The 23,568-nt window shown below is 39.0% G+C and overlaps 1 protein-coding gene across 3 annotated transcripts in view; it reads right to left on the bottom strand.

Moving 5' to 3' along the window:
- Window positions 1-209: 209 nt before the first annotated feature.
- The window catches only part of cacna1fb (calcium channel, voltage-dependent, L type, alpha 1F subunit), a 56,007-nt gene continuing 32,648 nt past the window's right edge, over window positions 210-23,568 (bottom strand). For 2 of the 3 annotated variants that reach the window (XM_017714745.2, XM_037535830.1), the window contains 32 exons: window positions 22,874-22,949; window positions 22,290-22,344; window positions 22,157-22,211; window positions 21,929-22,031; window positions 19,657-19,786; window positions 18,837-18,896; window positions 18,538-18,644; window positions 17,379-17,466; window positions 17,174-17,281; window positions 15,856-15,908; window positions 15,584-15,730; window positions 15,269-15,470; window positions 15,001-15,159; window positions 14,645-14,755; window positions 13,749-13,832; window positions 13,366-13,494; window positions 13,212-13,277; window positions 12,978-13,069; window positions 12,658-12,817; window positions 11,960-12,087; window positions 11,765-11,861; window positions 11,296-11,398; window positions 10,990-11,091; window positions 9,376-9,503; window positions 7,197-7,316; window positions 6,572-6,822; window positions 5,683-5,706; window positions 5,468-5,593; window positions 5,096-5,244; window positions 4,798-4,910; window positions 2,659-2,997; window positions 210-1,677 (listed from right to left, as the gene is read on the bottom strand). In XM_017714745.2, coding sequence (XP_017570234.1) covers window positions 1,408-1,677; window positions 2,659-2,997; window positions 4,798-4,910; window positions 5,096-5,244; window positions 5,468-5,593; window positions 5,683-5,706; window positions 6,572-6,822; window positions 7,197-7,316; window positions 9,376-9,503; window positions 10,990-11,091; window positions 11,296-11,398; window positions 11,765-11,861; window positions 11,960-12,087; window positions 12,658-12,817; window positions 12,978-13,069; window positions 13,212-13,277; window positions 13,366-13,494; window positions 13,749-13,832; window positions 14,645-14,755; window positions 15,001-15,159; window positions 15,269-15,470; window positions 15,584-15,730; window positions 15,856-15,908; window positions 17,174-17,281; window positions 17,379-17,466; window positions 18,538-18,644; window positions 18,837-18,896; window positions 19,657-19,786; window positions 21,929-22,031; window positions 22,157-22,211; window positions 22,290-22,344; window positions 22,874-22,949 — 3,935 coding nt within the window. In that variant the 3' untranslated portion in view covers window positions 210-1,407. Of the gene's footprint in view, window positions 1,678-2,658; window positions 2,998-4,797; window positions 4,911-5,095; window positions 5,245-5,467; window positions 5,594-5,682; window positions 5,707-6,571; window positions 6,823-7,196; window positions 7,326-9,375; window positions 9,504-10,989; window positions 11,092-11,295; window positions 11,399-11,764; window positions 11,862-11,959; window positions 12,088-12,657; window positions 12,818-12,977; window positions 13,070-13,211; window positions 13,278-13,365; window positions 13,495-13,748; window positions 13,833-14,644; window positions 14,756-15,000; window positions 15,160-15,268; window positions 15,471-15,583; window positions 15,731-15,855; window positions 15,909-17,173; window positions 17,282-17,378; window positions 17,467-18,537; window positions 18,645-18,836; window positions 18,897-19,656; window positions 19,787-21,928; window positions 22,032-22,156; window positions 22,212-22,289; window positions 22,345-22,873; window positions 22,950-23,568 lie in introns of all 3 variants that reach the window. The other variant, XM_037535829.1, reaches the window with a different exon arrangement.

Here is a 23,568-nt window from a genome sequence, read left to right as displayed (position 1 = left end):
CACATAAATGTTTTAAGAGAAATGTAAAACGTGAAATAACACATAAAACATAAACTAGCATGGCTGAGCAAAGGTCAACAGCGCTGCCCTGACAAACCGTTGAATATCAATTAAAAAAATCAAAACAATAAAAGACCTTAAATGTGCAACATGCCCAGAATAATGACTGTAAAGACAGAGAGTCACAGAGTTTGTCTATGCATTTCAGATTACAAGCAATCCATTATTTTAATAAACTGACTCTTATTCACTCTCACATAGAAATGTCTTTAGCTCTTACATTCACAGAACTGGATTATAGTACAGTTATTTACATATGTATAAGTGGGAAATAAACATTGTAAATAAACACTTAGCCAGGCAGATTGTGACATCTGAATAGCAAGTTGGGAAATCAGATGTGCATTTTTTCACGGTTCATTGCAGGAGAAAAAGCCCAACATACATCAGATCTATGGAAACAAAAAGTTTTGGGTCTGTTCACAGAGCAACAGCATTTCTCAGCATCACTTATTACATGTTGAGAAAATAATGTTAGTAAATAAGAGTTAAAAACATGTCAAATAAACAAAAAATTCACACCTGTGCTGTTTTTGTAATTACAAGTATGTCACGTTGTACACTACAGAATCAAGGGGTTAACAAATTATAAAAAAATTACAAGCACTCAGTAGAAATGAGCAGACATATAAAATGGAATCCGATCACTGTGAAAAATAAATGCACAAATGTACGGGTTTAGGATTTCATACTCTCATACAGTATTACCACGTGTTTGGGGTTTTTCTAGGGCAGAATCCCTTTACAGATGTTTTATAGTTTTTGGTCAAATGAATAAAGAGGATGAAATAAAAACATATTTACAGGCATAAACCATGTTCAACATGATGTTCAGTAAAAAAGGAGTCCTTTCAGAGACGTTATGTACACTATTTGATGCAAATGTGTTACAGCAAATGAATGCTGGCCACTCTCAGATTCATTGTGCCATGATATCAGTGTTTTCAGGCATTTTGATTTGGCCAACCTCATTCGGCTACTGGTACAGTTCATCCTTCCCTCTGCTTCTACACCATATTATTGCTATTTCTTGGACTGTTTAATATGCCTTGAAGCATGTTTTCCCTTCTTCTACAGTACAAAAACCAAACATCAATACAATCTCAAGCTACCTTGTAAAAATTCACTTCTAGTGAGTATGTAAAGATTTAGCCCCCATTAAAAGCCCTGAGCCCTTTCCAATACTTTATCAACCATGGTCTAATTTTTACATTTCTGTCCATGCTTACAGGCTTTGGGGCTCTCTCTCTGCCCCAAAAGAGACACTGACTGCCTCACTGATCAGCTTCCTTGCCCTTCCTCCCACTCATTCATTGACTGCCTCTGTCCATCTGTCACATCTCACCATCAGAAAGAGGTAACACATGTCATTTCATCAGCGAGCTCATCCTCGTCTCGGCCCCTGACTGGCTCCTCGTCGCTGTAGAGGGGTCCTAAGTCTGTGTGGTTGAGGAAGCCCCCTCCAGAGCTCCCAGTGCTCCCCCGGCTCAACAGGTCACTCGCTGCACTTTCCATTTCATCTATGGTCATGTGACACGCATCAGCAATCTCTCGCTTCGCAAAGGCAACAAATTTGGGGTCCTTTGCATAAAGGCCAAGGCCCTCAGAGATTAATACCTGAGGAAGAGCAGAAACTTTATTAAGATAGGTACTTACTATTTATTATACAATCTAACTTTTATTTGAAGATGAGGTCCCAACAATAAGGAAAAAACTTCTCAACCTCATCTAAGGTTCCTCATAATTACTCATAATATCCTTAATATGGTCAGAACCAATTTTTGTGATGTAATTTACCTTGAGAACACCCACATCCACACTCATTCAAAACAGCTATAATGTAACTCCCAGTCAAAACAGGCAAATCAGACAGCAAGACCTACTAAATTGTAGGCTTGCAGTTGTCTTTCCCAAAAAAATGCATTCTGAAAGCGGATCAAGGTTATGTTACTTAGAGCTCTTCAATTCTTTGAGTAGGAGAGAACTGCAGGTTTCATTTGGGGAGCACCCTTCATTGCCAATTCAATTTCTATGGGAGCTGGGGCAAGCACCACCACCAGGCCAGTGAATAGCAGCCCTTATGGAGAATCATCAAGCTGTTATATGTAAGTGAGTGAACCAGGTCCAGGAGCTGAAAATACTTCAGTAGGTACTTGGGGTTGCATCGCATCCAACTGAGACAACCAACCAACAACGACTACGATTACTTTTGCTAAAAAAGAAGTCGAAAGACTTTGATAAGTGCAATCGATCGCAGCTGGAGAAGCATCTGTGTGTGGAAGCGCATTAATGCAATATATCGCTGTTGTCTGAAGAAAACCTCCTATCTCCAAAACGCTAACTTTACAGGAAAAGGAGAGAACCTACTTTACTTTTAATGCAAGTCAACAGAACCAGACGTTTTTCCAAGTTATTTTGGGCTGTTTCTTCTGGTCCATTCTTCATGAAATTTACAAACATTGTAAAGCATAATGGCTATTTTCAAATTATGTCAAAAACTGAAAAACAACAAAAATGCAGATATGAGGTTTTCTTCAGACAGCAGCGATATGTAATATAAGTTTTAATGTACATAATAAAACAGAACAGCTATCTTACCGCCTCCACCAGGCTGTCAGCACTACCTCTCTTCTCGCTGTAATGTGGACTGAGCTGGCTGGGCACTCTCAGAGTGGTGTATGCCCTGTAAGGCTGGCCTGTTCGTCCACCTGAGGGCCCTGAGTACCAGCCCGGTCGCTCTGCCACAGGCACATTAGCACTTCCAGCCTTCTTATCCCAGATGCCCACATTGCCAGCACCAGCTGCCCCTTCATCCTCGACCAGAATGAGTGGAGCGTACAGCAGACGACCCCGTCGGGGGCTGGGGTTTGCCCAGGAGGCCGTGGAGCCCATAGAGGAGTGGCTGCTGCTGCGGCGGGAGTCGTAACTGCCATACGGCTGAGAGTACGCAGAGGTGAAAGAGATAGGGGGTTAATAAAAAGTGATAAAAGAGTGAGAGAAAAGCCATTGGATTTAGAAAAAAATATGGAATCACTTATAAGATTGCCTGAATGTGTAATAATGATTAAACATCAAGCATGCTTAATTATATTGTAGTTTTATAATAAAATTAGACAAATGATAAAGTAGACAGTTATGCAAAGAAGACATCACATGGCATAAAACTCAGTTCCTACATGCCTTTCTATATTGCTGCTGTCATACCAAAACCTTTTATGATATTTCTCTACCTGAAAATATAAACTGCCCTTTACATTGTGTAAATATTACTTTATTATTGTTAAGTGACATGATATGAATATACAAGAAAGCTATGTGTTTTCCTCCTCCTATAAAGTTACTTTTTCTGAGATACATTAGAGTTTGGGATGAGTTAAAGCTGGAGGGTTCAAATAACAATGAGCGGAAGGGGTACTGGCTGGAAAAAGCTTTTTCATGTATATCTTATATTGTGATTCATCTGCCCTTGTTGCTTCACATAGGACAAAGTACGTTCTGTATAACAAGCCGTAACCTTCACTGTTATAATAATCATTTACAACCCCAATTCCAATGAAGTTGGGACATTGTGTAAAACATAAATAAAAACAATACGATGATTTGCAAATCCTTTTCAACCTATATTCAATTGAACACACTACAAAGACGAGATATTTAATGTTTAAACGGATAAACTTTGTTTTTTGCAAATATTCACTCATTTTGAATTTAATGCCTGCAACACGTTCCAAATAAGTCGGGACAGGGGCAACAAAAGACTAGGAAAGTTGAGGAATGCTCAAAAAACACCTGTTTGGAACATTCCACAGGTGAACAGGTTCATTGTAAACAGGTGAGTGTCATGACTGGGTATAAAGGGAGCATCCCTGAGAGCATCCCTGTATTCTGTTTTTCTTTATGTTTTACACAACGTCCCAACTTCACTGGAATCGGGGTTGTATACATTGATACAGGATATGCTTCAACCTCAGATTTTGTATCAAACGACTTTCATTAGCTTTGCTGTCATCAGTTAACACTGGAGTCAGTCACATCCTTTTCAGACACTGAGCTATTTGGTGGTTTCTGTCCAAATGCACAGCTATTTTCCATCCTCAGCACTGTAAGACATGAGCTACCTACAACCTACATGCAATGCTTGATCATTTAGTTCTTGAAGCAGAATTATAGCCCCTTGAACAAAACTCTCTTTAACAATTACCAGCTACATTTGTAATATCAGGTCTCCTATCTCCACATATCATCTATGCAAATGCAAATGGCGATATTACACTGATGGTAAGGATATCATTACCATCAGTGTAGTGTCACCATTTGCATTTGCATAAAACATCTGTCCATCAGAAGCTAAATCTTTATAATCTTTCTCCCATAACAGCATGTTCACTAGCCCCATGGACCTGGCCAACTTGACCAGTACAAGTAGTACCAATAAAAAGAGAAAGCATGGAGTTCTACATAACTTCTTCTGTAGGTGTGCATGTGCTCTGTACTCATCGCAGACTATTTGTTTGGCATGAAGAACATATGTGGATGTAAAGAAAATATCGATAATGGAGATGTTAAGAGATCAAAGAGTGAGTGAAAAGGGGGGGATGGCCACTTTACAAGGGGATAGTTTTTGTCATTTTGTCCATTTTTAAACAAGGCACTGGCATCCCGACAGCCACCACACCACACTCTGAGCCCTGGTTACACATCTAATGCACGGCTAGTACAACATCTGGGGAGAGGTACCTGTGAGCGTGCTCTGCAGGGTGGAGAATTCTGGTGGTACGTGCCTGGGATGGGCAGATCATCATTGCTGCCCTGCCTCCTCAGACACTGGATGTTAAAAGATGGCTTCCGTCCTGGGAAAGAAGAAGAAAAGGAGGACATGCCAAAAACACTGACTATATTGTTACAAAAAAGTTAAAACAACCAGGGGGAATGGATTTCCTGTGGTTTGTGCTCATAAACTGCAATGCTTAATGGACTCATTAGCTGAAAGAGCTGATATATGGGAGGAGAGAATAAGTGGTATTATTAATTGTACCAGTGGGGGTTGCAGGCAGCAGGCGTCTCCTGGCTGTCCTCTTGGCCTCACCATAAGGATTTCCATAATGATTATTATACGCAAGATGCCCATCATAACCATGTTCTCTATGGCCAGGATACACAGGGCCCTCTTCTGGGTATCCATGCCTGAGGAGAAAACAAGGATATTTCTCCATCTTGAAGGAAAGAATTTAAACTGAAAGAACACAGATGAACAGTGCTGGAAAGTTTGCTAAGATTACCTTAAGGATTTGATAAAGTACTGCACAATGGCTGTGATGTCCTTTTGCTGGTACTATTGTGAGTAAGATAATTCTTTGGGGTGTAACTGGATTTAATGCATACAGAGTACATAAGAAAAGAAGAGGACCTGTCTCTGGACGCAATGGCCTCCTCGTCATCCTCCCTGCTGTAGAAATTCTGCTCGCCTGGGTAGCCCTCCTCTCCATCTACTCTCCGAGAGAGTGGAGAGCTGAAGCGGTCCCTGGAGTCCCTCCTGAGGAGAGGAGAGGGCACAATGTGAGGACAACAGAAAAAAAGACTAATAAAGAGATGGCCACTATGTGACGGTGTGGACAAGCCTACCTTGGGTACTTGTAATATGAAGACCTACAACACAGCAGAAAGAAAAACAGAAAGAATTATAGCAGACTGCTCAGTGCCTGAAAATACAGGATAAATCAAGTAAATGAAATCTAAACTCCAAATGTATTCCCTGAATTCTGCACTGAAGTATAGACTCAGAATTCTGCATATATTCTAATAATGTATATTGACTGTATTATTTGTTCTACCTCATTTGAAGTCAGATGTCCTTTACACTGTCTGAAAACTTTTCATATTAATTTACATTAAAAATGAATAATGTTTTTGCCTTGTAAAGTTCCCATTTTTGAGATGAATGTTTTCACTTCAGTTATTTACTCTATATTCTATAGTTTTTTACTATATATAGTCTATTTACTATATATATACTATATATTTACTCTATAGTCTATATTCTCTATATTGTCTTCATTTTATCATTTATTTTATTTGTTATTTGGTTTTGTATTTTTATTTATTCTTTTTAATTCATATTTGCATTCATTTATTAAACGCGTGAGCTATGACGAGAACAACCAACTAATCATCAATGTCTTTCTTTAGGAACACTGTTCCTAAGGCACAAATGAGGCAGAAGAGGTGTTTAAATGAAGTCAACATTTTCAAGATACTAGAGAGCAAATGGTCCTGGAGATAGAGTTTAGGCAATTTATATATTGTTCGCTTGTACAGCCAAACATATTTATGTGTTACTTAGCCATGTGTAAGTGAACGCTCAGTATAGTAATTATTGTATAGTAAAGCATTTGGCTTTGACTTTATGTTATTCCATACTAATCTATAATAAATGCCTGTGCAAATTATTATTAAGCATTTTCCTTATTCACTTGGAAAGATTTGCTGAAGATCTGTAAACAGTATCTCTGACCTCTTTGGTGGCTGGTCAATCACTCCATTCTTATTGTGGTAATGGAAAGAGGAGCGCATGTTCTCTCCTCTTGTGAAATTCTCCTGCTCCAGTACACTGCTGCCATTGGCCGTTTTGGCTAGAGAAGGTCTGCGAGATGGTAGCCCATTGGAAATGCCCTCTCCTGGGGCAGAAGTACCCGTAGGTGTGGAGGCCAGTCTTTGCCGGTCTTTACCTGAGTGCTCGCCGTGACCTGTATAACCTTTCTCATTCTTCAAGAACAGAGCAAGAGGAGTAGATGTATATTTAAACAGGAGAAAATGAGAGGAAATATGTTATCGCATATAACACTATGGCTGTGATTTAATTAACACAGATCATTACAGCTGAGATGTCAACTGTGATAGCACACAAACTTCCGACAAGTTTTGCAAACTCAAAAAAATGCAAAGAAGCCCTGGATATAAAAAAAAATGTTTTAAATATTGGAAAACATATGGTATGGTATATTTTAACCAAAACAACTGTTGTATAAATAACAGTAGCTTTCCTTCATCTCATCAATGATCAGAAAACATGAGAATATGAGAATTGTTTGTCATAGATTAATCCATGTGGCACCCACCACAAATCTCCCCTTAAATACCTTATAGTGGGCATCATTCTCTTCTTGCTCTTCCTCCAGGCCTTCCTCTTCCTCATCAAGGTCTGCATTCATGGCCAGTCGAATCTCTGGCCCCAGATCTTGCAGGGTGCGCAGACCCGCCTGACACAGATGCACGCGGAGAAAGAGAGGGGGCCACAGTATATATGCTGCACAGGACAGTGGCTTACAACACACAATCATGCATTGGGAGCCAAGCTACACATATACATACATAAAATAGGCCGACATTAATTATGTAAAGTAGATTGATGAGACACAAGAGCTCATTCAGCTCAAGACTCCCTCTACCAAAATGCACCACAGAGCGCCACGGGAGGTCATTCTTACCTGTGGCCATCAAACTCTATAACTCCTCCCTCAGTGTGTGACTCACAAAACTCAATACCAAACTGTTCATATGTGCAATAATAACAATTGTGTGTGCAAAAACTAAATAATTTAAATAATTGTAACTGCTTTATACCTGATGTTTCATATTACTATCACAATCACCGCCACCTTACTATATTCTTAAGTACTTAAATCTGGTGTACATACTGTAAATTCTCTATATTGTCTTAAATTATTAGTAAGGTTTTTATTTTTACATAAATGGCTGCAACTGTAACAACTGCAATTTACCCCTGGGATCAATAAAGGAATCTGAATCTGAATCTGAATTGCCCTTTTGTTTCAACACCATAAGGGCTGCTATGTGGCAGCATGATTGAAGAAGGCTATTTCTGTCCTCTCCAGCCTTATAAATGAGGCTATAAATACAGGAAAAATAAAAGTGTGCAGCAAGGAAAACTAATACTTGCTAATAGAAAATCAACACTGGCTTTGAGTATTCCAATCAACATAAGGTGATACTGCCATCAACACTAAACAGCCAGCAGTAAATGCATCTGTGTTTTGTTTGCCTGCTGTCAATAAGTAGGTCATTTCTCACTGTGAGATCCATGTGTATGCATCTTGAGAATGGGTAGCTCATTTGTTATCTTTGTATGTGTTCCCTGAGTCCTACCAATCATTCCAATAAAGCCTTTTAAGCAGAAGTGATTCTGTTATTGCCTTATGACAAAAGTGAAGTTTCAGGAAATATTCATGCTTACTTTCTTTGAGAGTTTACCAGAATGCTTTCTTGATTTTCAGAGTTGCATCTATACACCCAGAAATGGAACCTATGTGCTGACTGCTGGATGAACCCAGTAAACAAAATCCTTAAGATGTTCAGAATGGCTTTAAAAGTTGTATTTTGTGGACTGCAACAGTCTTTTCTGGCATCTTCACAACATTTCATGAATATTCCTATGCTATTATACTACACATTTATACCTACCTAATCATTTCCCGATTAGGATGTTACTCTTCTGCCTTTAGTTCAAATCTTACTTTAGGACATTCAAAGCCTATATAATAAATGCTTTATACATAATGTCTCAGGATATGATGAAATGGAGTGAAATAACTAAAATGTGGGAAGAGTACCACACCTAAAATACCTCCTACGTCCTAATTTCCTACCTCTAAAATTCCAATTCTTTTGTTCATTTCCTGTTACAAAGTTTGCTGGAGTTTTTGAGTACCTTGAGCTTTTTCTGTCGTCTATTGGGAGTTATAAAGTATCGGTGACTAGAAAGCAAGATAAATAATCAGTCAATCTGGACACTTTAGGCTTGAGTTTGTTCAAATGCCTGCAACAGGCCTAACATCGATGGTGCGGTCCAAACTATTCATTACTTGTAATAGTTTATTTATCATAATTACTTTGTTTTAAACTATTTACATGATGTCTGTTGCTTTTGTGTACAATTTTATTCAGTGCACCAAAACAGAACACCTGCCAATATTAACAGGGTGCACCTTGTCAGCTGTCATGTCTGTTGTGCAATCTCCACCACCATAACTATGAGTGGAAACTAAATGCAGCACTGCAACAGCATATGGTGTGACAGGCTCTAGAAACAGCAGTAATATCTGTAATGTAAATTATATGTACCTTTATGATATGTGGATCAGAGTTACTGCTTGTGATGAACAGACCAGCTTTAATTTTCAATGAATGTGCAACATCGTCTATATCAGGGGTCTACATGCATCACCCCTGGGCTACATGCATGGAAAAATAGGTCTAGGTGAAAAACTCCCTTTGGAGCAGACTGGGTTAGACATGTACCTGGAGAGCTGATGGGTTTTTGGGGTCTGGATCTCCCAGACCCACTTTCTCTTTTCTCCTGCGGAACTTCCTGAAGTAGTCCTGGATCAGGAACGTGGCATAGAACTTGCCCACAGTCACCTCTTCCTCTGTACAAGAGGAAGAGAGAGAGAGAGAGAGAGAGAGAGGGAGGAATATTTTGTGGTAGTACTTTAAACGAATGGTTAATTTGAAAATCAAATTACGCAATTTTCCCTAATCCCTTTTTCTTATCCTAAATGTTGTCACTTGGCCAAGATATCTTTGGTGTCTGTCTGATTGCTTCTTCATTACTAGACTGGAGCTATGAGGCTAGTATAGCAGAAGTCTACATAAATGAACTAAAACTTCATGACCACATGGAGCCGCCACAGATAAGACTTCTTGTTCCAGCACACTCCACAGATGCTTGATTGAACTCAGATCTGGGTTATTTGGAGGTCAGTGCAACGTCTTGGATTCTACGTTATATTCCTCTAATCATTCCCAAACAATGTGTGCAGTGTGCACTATCCTGCAGAAACAGGCCACTATCATCGGGGAAAACCAATGCAATCAAGGGGTGTACCTAGTCTGCAATAGTATTTAGTTAGGTGGCCCCAAACTGACATCCATGTGAATGCCCGAACCCAGGGTTTCCCAGCTGAACATTGCCCAGGGCATCACACTCCCTACCTTGGTCTTCCTACCTTGGTCTTCTTCCCACAGTCCATCCTGATAAACTAACGGTACACACATACCCACCCATCCAAAGAAAATGAGACCAAGCAATTCTAATGATACAAACCATCATTAATAATTTCTGCAACATAAACCACAGTAGCACTTTTGTTGCTTTTTGTCAACAGACAAAATAGCCTTTGTTGTCCTTGCACGTCGATGAGTCCTAGCTGCCCAATACCCGGTCACTGGTTTGTGATTTGTCTCTCTTCAGATGATTCGCCTTGGTCAAAGTTGCTCAAGTCTTCATGCTTCCCCATTTCTCCTAGATCCAACACGTCAACTGCAGCCACTGACTGTTCACTTGCCACCTAATATATCCTAGACCCTCACATGTGCCATCCCCACAACACTATCAATATTATTTGTGTCATCTGTGAGTAGTCATATTTTGACTCATTGGTGTATGTCACCCAACAAATTAAGTGTTCGCTTCACATTAGCCTTGAAGCTCCAATACAAAACTGTAGAAGCAAACTTGACACACCAAATAAGACTTGACTGATCAACTATGTTCGGGGTAAGGAGACAGTTAGGAGATCTAATTTATACAGGGTAGTGGCCTGAGCTCTTCCTAAAGAGGAGTAAATAGATCAATAAAAGGAAAGGTGTAAAAAAAATACAATTAGGTTAAGACTGAATCTTAAATAGACAGTTGAGAGACAGAGCAACAGCAATAAAAGACTGACAAATTACAGCATGTTAAAATGATTCAAATGTAATTTACTTCAACAAAAAAGCTACAAAATCTAAACAGCAATGGAAAAACACATAAGAGAAGCAAAAGTAAATGAATGATTCCGAATCACTGCTAATGTGACCCGTTAAGCTGTTTTTAAGCCCAGTGCTCAGCAAAAGCACACCAATCCTTCTCACCATTGACTGGGGGAATAACCTCATCCAGGATTTTGGGCTTCATGCGTTTCCAGATCTTTTTAATGATAATCCTCAGCTCTTCGTTTTCCTGGTCTGGGTGACCTGAGAACATACACCAACAGGGTTCAATACACCGCAGTGTTTTAGAATGGATCAGATTTTATCCCTACATCAAGAACAAGCAAAGCAAAGCAGCATGATAACTCAGTCCAACAAAGCAAAAGGACATATGTGATTCATCTAAGCTTAACAAGTGAGTAAGTCATGTATGTTGTGTGTGTACATGTCCAGGCCTGCAGTACTAACCTTCAGTTTTAATCTTGAGGGCAGTTCTGACTAGGGCAAACAGGGTGGCATTGAAGGTCACCGTGCCATCTGAGTTTAGAGGCATGTTCATAGCAACCAGTCTCTGCCCAAGAGAGAGAGAGAAAACAGTGACAACACTGTATGTGCATATGAAGGTCCTGAATCTAAAGCTGTACCCTGTACATTTGCGTAGTTTTCTGTGATTATTTAGACCTTAATTGTTGCTTTACCCTGATTTTAGCTTGTTTCAGACCAGCTGCAGTAAAACATTAAATTTTTTCAGCCTGACTCTGAGCAAACTCTGCTAGTGAGACAGCAGTCAATTGAAATTCATTCTTCAAACTGTCAGTGTGTAAATATATCAAATAATTTAACAAGAGTTTATATTGTGTGTATGTGTGTGTGCATGGGGGCTGTATTATGTAGATGTGTGTGTGTGGTGTGGTGTATCCATCTGCATGTGTTGTACCTTGCAGGCCACACGGTGGGGACAGAGTTTTCCAAAACCCAGAGGAGGCTGGATCCTCCTGAGCAGAGCCACCACATCTAAGTGCTTTATGCGACCCCTCCATTAAAGAAAATCATATACAACACACTGAAGGGTGTGCAAAGAGAGAGAGAGAAAAACAGAGATGACAACAGAACTCAGAGAAGTAGATCTTACTTGGCCTCAGGATCATACTCAGACCAGATCCTTTTGAACTCATCCAGATGATGCGGTCCCAAAATTGACCAATCACGTGTCAAATAGTCAAAATTGTCCATGATGACAGCAACAAAAAGATTGATAATCTGGGAATGTGAAAAAACACACATAGTAAATAAGGATGACTTGATTGATGGATGTGTAAACAATGCCTCAGTGACCAGATACACTAAAATAAAATTTTCCAGATACTACCAGGTCTTTCCAAGTTTGGGATCACAATTTAAAACTTTGGAATTACTGTTTTCATTCATATAAAACCCATGTGTTGTAGGTACCTGTATAGAATGATCTTATTAAGATGCTACAAATTCATAGGTTTCAACTAAATTGTATGAAGTTTCCAAAAAGGAAGAATATTAGATGTGTCATCTCATGTTTTACAAAAAAAGTAGTGATGAAGTTATGAGGTTGAAGCAATTACTGTGAATAGATAATTACAGTACATTATTTGTCATTTAATACATTTTTGAAATATGAAATAATATGTGTAAAATACCATTAATGTTAATAATGTTGGTTTCTAGTTTACAGAATTTTAATCTACACTGTACCAAATAAAAGCAGTTGTTAATTTAATAAGTCAATCCAATTTTTTTGAACAACAGTGTATATGTGGGTGAAGTGTGCATGAATGCAAAAGAGTTTGGTGTTACCAGGAAAGCACAAAGCATGAAGAAACTGATGAAGTAGACAATGGCAAAGTTGCTACCACAGGTGAATTCCTCTCCAGGCTCATAATCTGACTCCGGGTCACAGCGCTTGCCTGGCAAACTGGCCAGCATAATCTCTTGCCATGCTTCACCTGTGGCACACCTACACAAATGGACACAACACAGGGTTGGGGATGAGACCCTTTTTCAAGGCAGTTTCAACAAGAGTGCAGCTCTACCTCAGCTTACACAGGTGGTACAGTATAATAAAATCCCTGCTGTGATCTCCACTGTTTCGTCTGTATTACTTTGCACTTGCTCACCTGAAGAGCAGCAGCACTGCTTGAGGAAAGGTCTGGAAGTTGTTATTGCGGTTGATCGGTGTGTAGTCCTGCATGGCAATTTTTCCAAAGGTCTGAAAGAGAGAAAGATAATCAGATAAGCATTCAGAAATTCAGGCTGAACAGTGGGTTTATGTTTATGTTTACAATATTTATTAAATGGTACACATGTGCTTATTCAGACTAATCTGAATTTGTAATCCCTGCTAAACCCACCTGCATGCCAATCACAGCATAGATGAAGAAGATCATAGCAATGAGCAGTGCTACGTAAGGAAGGGCCTTTGGGACAAACATGAAAGAAAAATCATTGAAATGTTCAGCTCTAACACAGACAGAGTAATTGTGTGTGTTGGTGCTGACCCCTGACCTGAAGAGATTTCACAAAAGTCCAGAGGAGCGTGCGAATGCCTTCTCCCTTGCTGAGCAGCTTAACCAACCGCATGACACGGAACAGACGGAAGAAAGTGATTGACACGCGAGAACTGTCCTCTGAGCTCTGAGGAATAAAGTTAAGAAAATAAGAGACTCTTTCTAGAGAAATTCTACAAATAAAGAGATTTTATGGCCACTATCACAAATTTATTGACTAACTTGAAGGTTATTAACTGTTTCCCACAGAAGTAATGCTGATCTTATCTCTTATTCAAAATATGTGTGAACTGATCAACATATTTCATATTTTGAGAAATTTCACAATTGTCTGTTTTATGATGCACTGTGTAAATAGTAAACGAGAGTTTGGAGACTCACACTAAACTCTGTAACCACAATGTCGACCACACTGCCCACCACAATTAGAGCATCAAAGGAGTTCCAGGCATCAACAAAATAATGCTGTGAATAAGACAAACATCAGTTGTATCAGTTGTGGAACGAAACAGCAGACAAACAGAGACCTTTATTTTTATAGTACTGTGACAAAAGTCAGAGACCACTTTCATTGATTTTGTTTCCTTTTAAAACTAATATTAATCACAAGTTATTTATTTTTCAACATCAGAAAAATGCAGAAAACTTTTATTTAGCAGAAAATTACAGAGAAGCCTCAAACTAAATCAAATGTCAAATTTTATTTTTTTCATTATAACAGTTTTCATCATTTTCTGGAGATTTACTTCCAGTTTATCAAAAAAATCTACAGGGATGTTTTTCCTCTCAGTTCTTCCACATCTTCACATAAACACAGTCCAGCAGCTACCCTGTCTTCACAATAAGAGTCCTTATTAGAAAAACCCAGCAAATAAATATGGCACAACAAATAACCCTAAAATCAACATGTCAACAACTTTTCTTGAACATGCAATTTCATTCTTATTTAATATCCTCAGAAATATTTCCTTCAGTCATTTTTGATGAACATCTAAAAGAGAACTGGAAAAAAGGAAAGATGGAAGGATGGTGGAAGAATAATGAAAGCGTTAAAGTGGTAGTAGAGTGCACAAAAGTAAAGAGCAGTCATATAAATGCTGCTAGTGTTGGATGCCTTTGTGATTTCTCTGTCGTTTTTCTGATACTTAAAAAATATATAAATAGTTAATGGCCTTTTGACTGGAAATTACATGAAATAGTGGCGCCTGGCTTTTGCACTGCACTGTACATGGATTAATATTACAAAGCAAAGTAAATGTAAGAGATATAATACGAACCCTGAGCCTGAGGGCTAATAGCTTGACGATCATCTCTACAGTGAAGAGACCAGTGAAGACCATGTTGAGGATGTCCATGACATAGCTGAAGAGTTTAGACTGTTCATAGTGCTGAGAAGACAGAACCAGGCAAAGGACCCATTAGCAAATGTATTCTTACATTTAAAACCCCTACAACTAAAGCTCAATAATCTTTAAGGTCTATTGTTTAAAAAAGTTTTGCCCTAAATGTGTCAGCCAAGCAAAAATAGTTCTAGCATTCAAAATTTGGCAGAAAATAACTTTTTCTCTTGAATGAAACTCTAAAAAATACAGACAAGTCATGTATTCCTCATTAAATCTCTTCTGTGGCTTACCTGAATTGCCAAAGTGACTGTGTTGAGGAGGATCAGAACAAACATGATGTACTCAAAACCTGTGGAGTTGATCATAGACCAGAACTTATACTGCACTGGGTTCTTGGGGATATACAGCTTCAAGGGCTGGGCTTTCAGAGCATATTCTACACACTGTCTCTGTTGGAATAAGAAACAGAGAAGCCTTTGAAGAACAAGAAGGTGTCTTAGCATCAGATCATGAAAGAGAAGATGCTGTCAGAGGTTCTTCAAATATTCCTCCTCTAACCTGGTTCTTGTCGAGCTCACAGTTTTTAAATTCAGCTTCTCCTTGCTCACGGAAAGTGATGATGACAAAACCCACAAAGATGTTCATCATGAAGAAGGCGATGATGATGATGTAGACGATAAAGAAGATGGAGATCTCCACACGGTAGTTGTACACAGGGCCATGGTTCTCCCCATTTGCATCTATGGCTTTGTAGAGAAGCCTGAGAGATGTACAAAAGAGAACAACTATAGCCCAGGGGAAGACAAACACTATATGTGTGGAGCCAGACTTGATCTTTGACTTTTGCCAGACCACAGTAGGAAGGCAACTTACGCAGGCCATCCCTCAAAGGTCGACACGGTGAACAGGGCCATCATGCCCATCAGCACGTTGTCAAAGTTAAAGTCACTGTTGAGCCAGTGACGCTCCCGCACCATTGGATGACTCACATCGCCGTCTTTGTAAACCACGAATGTGCCTCTGCGTCACACACATATATACAAACACACTGTTTGGGACAAAAACTGAACAAGTTGAATATAAAAAGGTGCATTATCCAGAAAACAGAGATAAACACACTGAAAAGCTACTTCTGTACTTCTTACTTGCACTGTTCAGGTGTGTGTTTAGCTTCATCCGTGCAGCGATAAAATTTACCCTGAAGATAAGACATATTTTATTCTATTAGGACAAAGCTCCTGCACCACATCAGCACATTAAGAGATTCTTTAACTCTTTAAAATCTGGCCCTAGAGTTTTACCATTACCATTCAAAAGTTTGGTACTACTGTTCAACACTAGGAAGCTGTGCATAAAAATGTATCATGATCAGGGCCAAAGATTATTATAAATTGACTGAGAAAGCTGTAAGATTTTGAGATTTAAGTTACTCTACAAATTATATTTAGAATTATATTTCACAGAATTCTTCAAACATTTAATTAAACATTTAAAACACCTCTTGGAGTAATCTATTACATTTAAACCCATACTGTGTACGTTATCATTTTATCTAAAATTACCAAAATTGTTAATATAAGTGACTGCAAATACTAAATGCATCAGAATTTAAAATTGGAGTGTCACGATTGGTTCCTCCCAGTCCTGTCCATGTGTTTGTGTTGTGTTTTGATCTTCCATGTGCATTTGTTTTGGTTTCCTAGTCCGGCCCCTTGTTTTGGTGACTCCTCCCCTGATTATTCTCACCTGTGTCTTGCGAACCCTCGTTAGCACTCTTGTATTTAAACCATGTGTTTTCATTAGTCTAGTGCTGGTCTTTGTTTGTCTGAACTGTTATCTGCTGTGTTGGATGTTCTGCTCTGCTTGTTCTGGTTTGTCTGTCATGTCTGCCCTCCGATCTATCCGTATTGGCCATCTGACTTTGGACCGTTATGACCCTGATTTTGGATTTGCCCTAAATCAATCTCGCTTATCTCAGCAGGTGCATCCGCCTTCTCGCTCCACGTAACATGGAGCTTTCTTTGTGCTTCTTTCACTATATAAAAGAACCTAATAAAACTTTATGGTCGGATGCATTGTGATAGTTTCTGAGCTATAGCGTGCATGCATTCAGAAGGAAGTCTGCATTGTTAAAAGTGTTGCTGATGTGCTTCACCAGAGTTATAATAAATTAAATGTATAGAATGTTCTTATTTATTACGTTCGCTTGCATAAAATGTTCATTTTCTGGTTTGTCAGCTCATGTTTTTATGTATAAAAATAAATGTAAATGCAGTGAATAGCATTAATAAATGACAGTCAATGTTAGAGGAGAAGATTTTATGCTTTACGCTATTAAAAGGCAGAAATCTCATAAAACAGCATAAAAATTTTAACATCATGAGCATGCAGCATGTACTGACGCCATCTTTAGTAGGAGAAAGATGTGGTATCTATAGTGTAAGACGTTAAGCTGTAAAGTACCTTAAAGAGCTGGACGCCAATACAGGCAAACATGAACTGAAGCAGAGCAGTAACAATCATGATATTCCCAATGGTCCTGATAGCCACGAACACACACTGAACCACATGCTGCAGAGACATGCAGAGATGCAGTTATCAGAAAGAGCAACATTGCAGAAATGCATTACACACATATACACAAGCACTTTCTCATTCAAAGTGACACCTTGAGTCCCTTGGCTCTGTTGATGGCTCGAAGAGGCCTGAGCACTCGTAGCACTCTCAGGATCTTGACCACAGAGATTGCACTCGAACTGAAAGAGTGGTAGAGAGGGGGTAGGGTTAACGCGTGTTCTGATGTCCTGTTTGGTGTGAAAACTGCTGACTTTGAACCTCCACCCATATTGTTGGTATAAAATTATGCTTCAGTCTGCAGAGTATATACGTATTGTTAGAAATAAGTATATATTAACATAAAAACAAAACTCTATGATCATTAAAGCCATAATTCTTTACATTAATATGATAAGCACAGTTCATTTAGCACATCGAGCACAATCATCGTTTCACCATTCTCAATACCTGAATTAATAAATCAGGTTTACACAGGCAGATACACTGGCCACCGAGCAAGTGAATTAACTTAAAATGAAGAATTTGTGGCCAGAGTTATATGAACATATTTATTGTGTTGCATTTACAATAAACAATCATGCTTAAGTACCAAAAAACAGTCAACCAAGGAATTGATGTGAAGGGATCGTCCATTTTTCACCAGTTTTTATCATTCGATTCTATAGATCCACCTCAATCTTCATCAGGCTTTGATCAATTGGCCCTATTTGTTAGTGCAATTGCTTAAAATCACTGAGCTTGCGTTGAAATCTGCAGCTTTTAAATATATGTTTTCTAAATGAGCCCTTCCAGTAAAGAACTAACTTGTGTTGTCTGCCTGTCATAGTAATTGACGCTTGACAGAACATCACATCCTTCTGAAACTCACAGACTCTTTCTTCCGATGGACTCTGAAATTTTTTATTCATTTTTTTGTAGTCATCATTGTTATCTGATTCCTTTTTTATTGTAAGCTCTGCCACTGGCACTAAATATTTTATTACCTCAACCATCATAGCAGGCTGAAAAAATTCTCAAAGTTCTATAAAGTAGCTTGTTAGGTAGAGAGACAGACAAAAAGCACAGTCTTTCTTTGTCCACCAGAGGGCACTCCATGCATCCGCTTGGACATGGAAGCCTTTTACTGCATCTCTCATCTTTTACTTTCTACTAGAAGATACATATTAGATACAAAGTAGAAAACATAATATAACTTGAAAAGATCATAGATCAAAATGTGGTTTAGAATGTGGAGTTTAAGTTAGACTCACTGAAGGAAGAACGAGACCAGAGAAACACTGACAACCAGCAAGTCCAACAGATTAAACCAGTTCCTACAGAAAGACCCTGAATGCAGGAATGCTCCGTGAACAGTCATCTGTGGAGGAGATAGACAGATAGATAGATAGATAGATAGATAGATAGATAGATAGATAGATAGATAGATAGATAGATAGATAGACAGATAGATAGATAGATAAGAGACACTGAATGAGAAAGGCATACATTTTTGAAGCCTACAAAGTCACACAGCTCTCCCAACATATTTGAAGAATTTGAAGAAAGGCACCTTGAGAAGGATTTCCACTGTGAATATGGAGGTGAAGGCATAGTCAGCATAGCCCAGGAACTAGACAGAGTGAGAGAGCCAGACAGAATGAGAGTGTGAGAAGGAAAGAGAGATTGAGAAGAGTAAAAGACAGACAGATGTAGACATGATGAAACATCTATAAATAAACCATGGCATCCCCCTCTGTCTGATGCGCATGGAGGTGGCTGATTGTATGGTGCAGGATAGCACTTCCTCAGCTGGCATGTAAAGTCACATCTAACATGCCAATCAGGGCAGCTGCAGCATATGTATTTTGGCTCTTGTCCCTCAGTAGGTCATCAAGGGTACTATATACAGAAACTGTTGCAAATATGCTTCACTGTTTGTAGTCTTTAATTACAAATCACTGAAATACTTTTAAATAATCTTTAATAATTTAAATAAAGAGAAAGAGACATGCTATGTTAGATGTATTTATTGGCATTTACTGTTCTATTTGATTAAACTGAACTGAGTTTGTTCTCTTATTACTGTGAGATCTCTGATAAAGCCAGGCACACTAAGACAGAGGAACCTAAAAGGAGACATAAAAATATTTATTGTAATTCTCCTGGCCTGGTCACAGCTAGTGTTATTTTGGGTTCAGGCTTTGTCAACAATAACTTTAAAAGTAAGTTCCAGACAGCATTTATGCTTCATATAGTCTGCAAACTTTACACCTCATATAATCTATGTAGTCTATATGTGTCATGTATGCGATTGTGTGTGTGTGTGTGTGTGTGTGTGTGTGTGTGTGTGTGTGTGTGTGTGTGTGTGTATGCACATGTTTGTTTCTCACTTTGTTCCTGGAGGAGTGCGCTCTGATTGGGTCCTCAGCAGCAAGAGAGATACTGCTGAGGATGATGAAGAGCAGGATCAGGTTAGTGAAGATGTGATGATGGATCAGAGTATGACAGCCTACTCTTATCCTACAGAAAGAGGAAGAGTGAGTGTCAGAGATAGAGAATAGAGGTAAAGGAATAAATACCATGACTAGAGTACCACTTGCGAGGACAAGATTTACAGGGAGTGATATCATTTTACTACAAGATGTCTATAATGTTTATGACTGATTAGCAAAAAAAAAAAAAATTAAATGAAAAAAAGAACTATGATTACTGAGATGGATGTGGCTACTTGATTTGTGCATTGCAAATGTTACAAGTAGAAAAATGTGGGAAAATTTGGTAAAAATGTATTGTAGGGCAGTGATTACAAGGCTGCATGATACATTGGCCCTTCACGACAGCTGTCCTAGGCCAACATAAACAATTATGGCAGCTCATTAATAACTGCATTAGTTGCAGTCATTCAATAATTTGGCTACTTATATCTACTTATATCTACTATATATCTACTTAAAAAAAAGAAACTCCTTTACATTTACATTTGACTGTATTTATGTTTATTTGCCTTTATTCTAATGATATATATACACTATATTGCCAAATGTATTCACTCACCCATACAAATCATTGAATTCAGGTGTTCCAGTCACTTCCATGGCCACAGGTGTATAAAGCCGAGCCCCTAGGCCTGCAGACTGCTTCTACAGACATTAGTGAAAGAATGGGTCGCTCTCAGGAGCTCAGTGAATTCCAGCGTGGTGCCGTGATCAGACGCCACCTGTGCAGCAAGTCCAGTTGTGAAATTTCCTCACTACTAAATATTCCACAGTCCACTGTCAGTGGGATTATAACAAAGTGGAAGCGATTGGGAACGACAGCAACTCAGCCACGAAGTGGTCGGCCACGTAAAATGACAGAGCGGTCAGCGGATGCTGAGGGGCATAGTGAGCAGAGGTCACCGACTTTCTGCAGAGTCAATCACTACAGACCTCCAAACTTCATGTGGGCTTCAGATCAGCTCAAGAACAGCGTAGAGAGCTTCATGGAATGGGTTTCCATGGACGAGCAGCTGCTTCCAAGCCTTACATCACCAAGCGCAATGCAAAGCGTGGAATGCAGTGGTGTAAAGCGCCGCCACTGGACTCTAGAGCAGTGGAGACGTGTTCTCTGGAGTGACCAATCACGCTTCTCCGTCTGGCAGTGCGATGAACGGTTACCAGGAGAACGGTGCATGTCTGACTGCATTGTGCCGAGTGTAAAGTTTGGTGGAGGGGGGATCATGGTGTGGGGTTGTTTTTCAGGAGTTGGGCTCGGCTCCTTAGTTCCAGTGAAAGGAACTCTTAAAGCTTCAGCACCAAGAGCTTTTGGACAATTTCATGCTCCCAACTTTGTGGGAACAGTTTGGGGACGGTCCCTTCCTGCTCCAACATGACTGAGCACCAGTGCACAAAGCAGGTCAATAAAGACATGGATGAGCCAGTTTGGTGTGGAAGAACTTGACTGGCCTGCACAGAGTCTTGACCTCAACCCCATAGAACACCTTTGGGATGAATTAGAGCGGAGACTGTGATCCAGGCCTTCTCGTCCAACATCAGTGTCTGACCTCACAAATGTGCTTCTGGAAGAACGGTCAAAAATTCCCATAAACACACTCCTTAAACCTTGTGGAAAGCCTTCCCAGAAGAGTTGAAGCTGTTATAGCTGCAAAGGGTCGGCCGACATCATATAAAATCCTATGGATTAAGAATGGGATGTCACCCAATTTCATATGCGTGTGACGGCAGATGAGCAAATACTTTTGGCAATATGATGTAGTGTTTTCATAAGCACAACAAGGAAATTGGCAGGATAAATGATTTTAAATGATGTGTAAGGTGCACAGTACTTTAGACTTTGTAGCTCAATGTCCTTTTCCACAGGATATGATGAAATATTTATAAATATGGCAATATGTACAGGACTAACCTGGGGTTATTTCTCTGATTAGTTTTATAGTAGGTAAAAGCCAATGTAATCTTTGCTGATAAGTAAGTGCAGAGTTCTTAAAAAATGACTGAAATTTAAAAGGTATTACAATCACTGAAAAGCATCAGTAGTAATTACATTAACCTCACCTCCCTGTACATAAAGATAATCCCATCTGCATAATACATTAATTGTCCCATATGTATATTTGTTGGAGTCTGTTTGTGCTTTGAGTGTGGATGTGTTACTCATGCTCACGGGTTGGTCTTGCTGAGGCAGAAGAAAGCACTGCCTTCTGGAATAGGCAGGACTTTTTCTTTAGGTGGAGCAAAATCAGCCACATTCAGCTGAGTTCCTCCTTCTTTTGAGATACACACAGACAGAAGTAGGCAAGGAGAGAGAGAGCAAGCAATTTGATAAAAATCCCAAAAGTAATCTGGTTAAATATGAAACTGGGGACCATGAATCTAAAAATATTTTGCTTGCCTTCATCATCACCATCATCATGTTCTTCCTCTTCCTCATACTCATCCATGTCCACCTGTCCAAAGAAAACAAGTGAAGAATCTCAAATGGTCACCTGGTGGTCATCCACTACAGAGAAGCGTTCAAATTTTACCTTTGTTTCTCCATTCTCTTCTTCTTCGTGGCCCTCTTCTCCTTCTTTCTTTTCTCTGTAAGCAATGCAAGACATATATTTTTACTTCAAAAGCCTCATTGACCAACTGTTCTTAAGAACGATTTTCTTCTAAAAAACCCACATTTTTCACAAAGAATCTTACATTCACCCATGTTTTCTTTTTTGGGATTTGTTCTTAAGTGAGAAAAGAATCTATGCAGCACACTCAAGAGCACAAAGGTGTCAGCAATTCTTCAGTCTGAGAACACATCATAAATCTGACATATACTTTTTCTTAGGACCTTCCTCAAGAACAAAGTTAAGAAAAAAAAAACCTAGGAAGATATTGGAGAATGAGGCCCATTGTTCTTAACAAGGATGGCACAATCATTTATGAACCTTTAGAGAAACTGTACAGTAAACTATGTTCTGTTCACAGAAAACGCACCAGAAAATTAAATCACGAGCATATAAACGGATTCATGTTCTTTCATAAACTCGCATCCAAACCATGTGTCTCCCCTATGATGAAGCATTGCTTCGTGCTACACTAAGGTATCAGACTGAATTAGCAGGATCCTCACTCTTTCTTTTTGTCGTCTCCATCTCCTCCTGCTAAATTGTCCACAGCGATAGCCAAGAAGACGTTCAGGAGGATGTCTGACCGACAGTAAGTTAAGGTCCCAGCACAAATGGGAAGACAGAAAGACATGAGGACATGCAACATATACAGACATTAGGGATGAATAATATGACCACAAATTTATCTCACAATATAAATATTGTATCTGAACAATTATAATATGATATTATGATACCATTCTCGTATTCAACCTTAGTCCTTTTGTTTTTCTTTTTGCACACCTTTAATATATTTTACACTTCCCAGTCGGTATCTAAAATTATATTTCACCATTTGTGATACAAAACAAAGGCAGTTTACCATTCTGTAGTAGTGCGTAATGTAACATTAAATGCATTATGGAAAAACAGAAGGTTTAAAAAGGAAATCTATCTCCCATAATGTAATAACTTCCATTAACACTGTAAGTAGAATTATTTCTGGGTTATTCTTTTTTGTTGCATTCGTAAGAACTGTATTAAGTTCGTGCTTAATTTGTTGGGTGGGTCTGTTATATATGGCTTGGGCAAGTATCTGCGACGCAATAAAATCCATATCATGGAAGAATGTCACACAGACATTTACTTTTATACTAGTATTCCTCCAACTCCTAACAGACACACTGTAGACTGTAGTATCTATGTATAATACTGTTAG

The sequence above is a fragment of the Pygocentrus nattereri genome, chromosome 28 (genome assembly GCF_015220715.1).
Source record: "Pygocentrus nattereri isolate fPygNat1 chromosome 28, fPygNat1.pri, whole genome shotgun sequence".
NCBI lineage: Eukaryota > Metazoa > Chordata > Actinopteri > Characiformes > Serrasalmidae > Pygocentrus > Pygocentrus nattereri.
The sequence above is the reverse complement of the archived record's forward strand: the minus strand, read 5'-3'. Positions and strand labels throughout refer to the sequence as shown.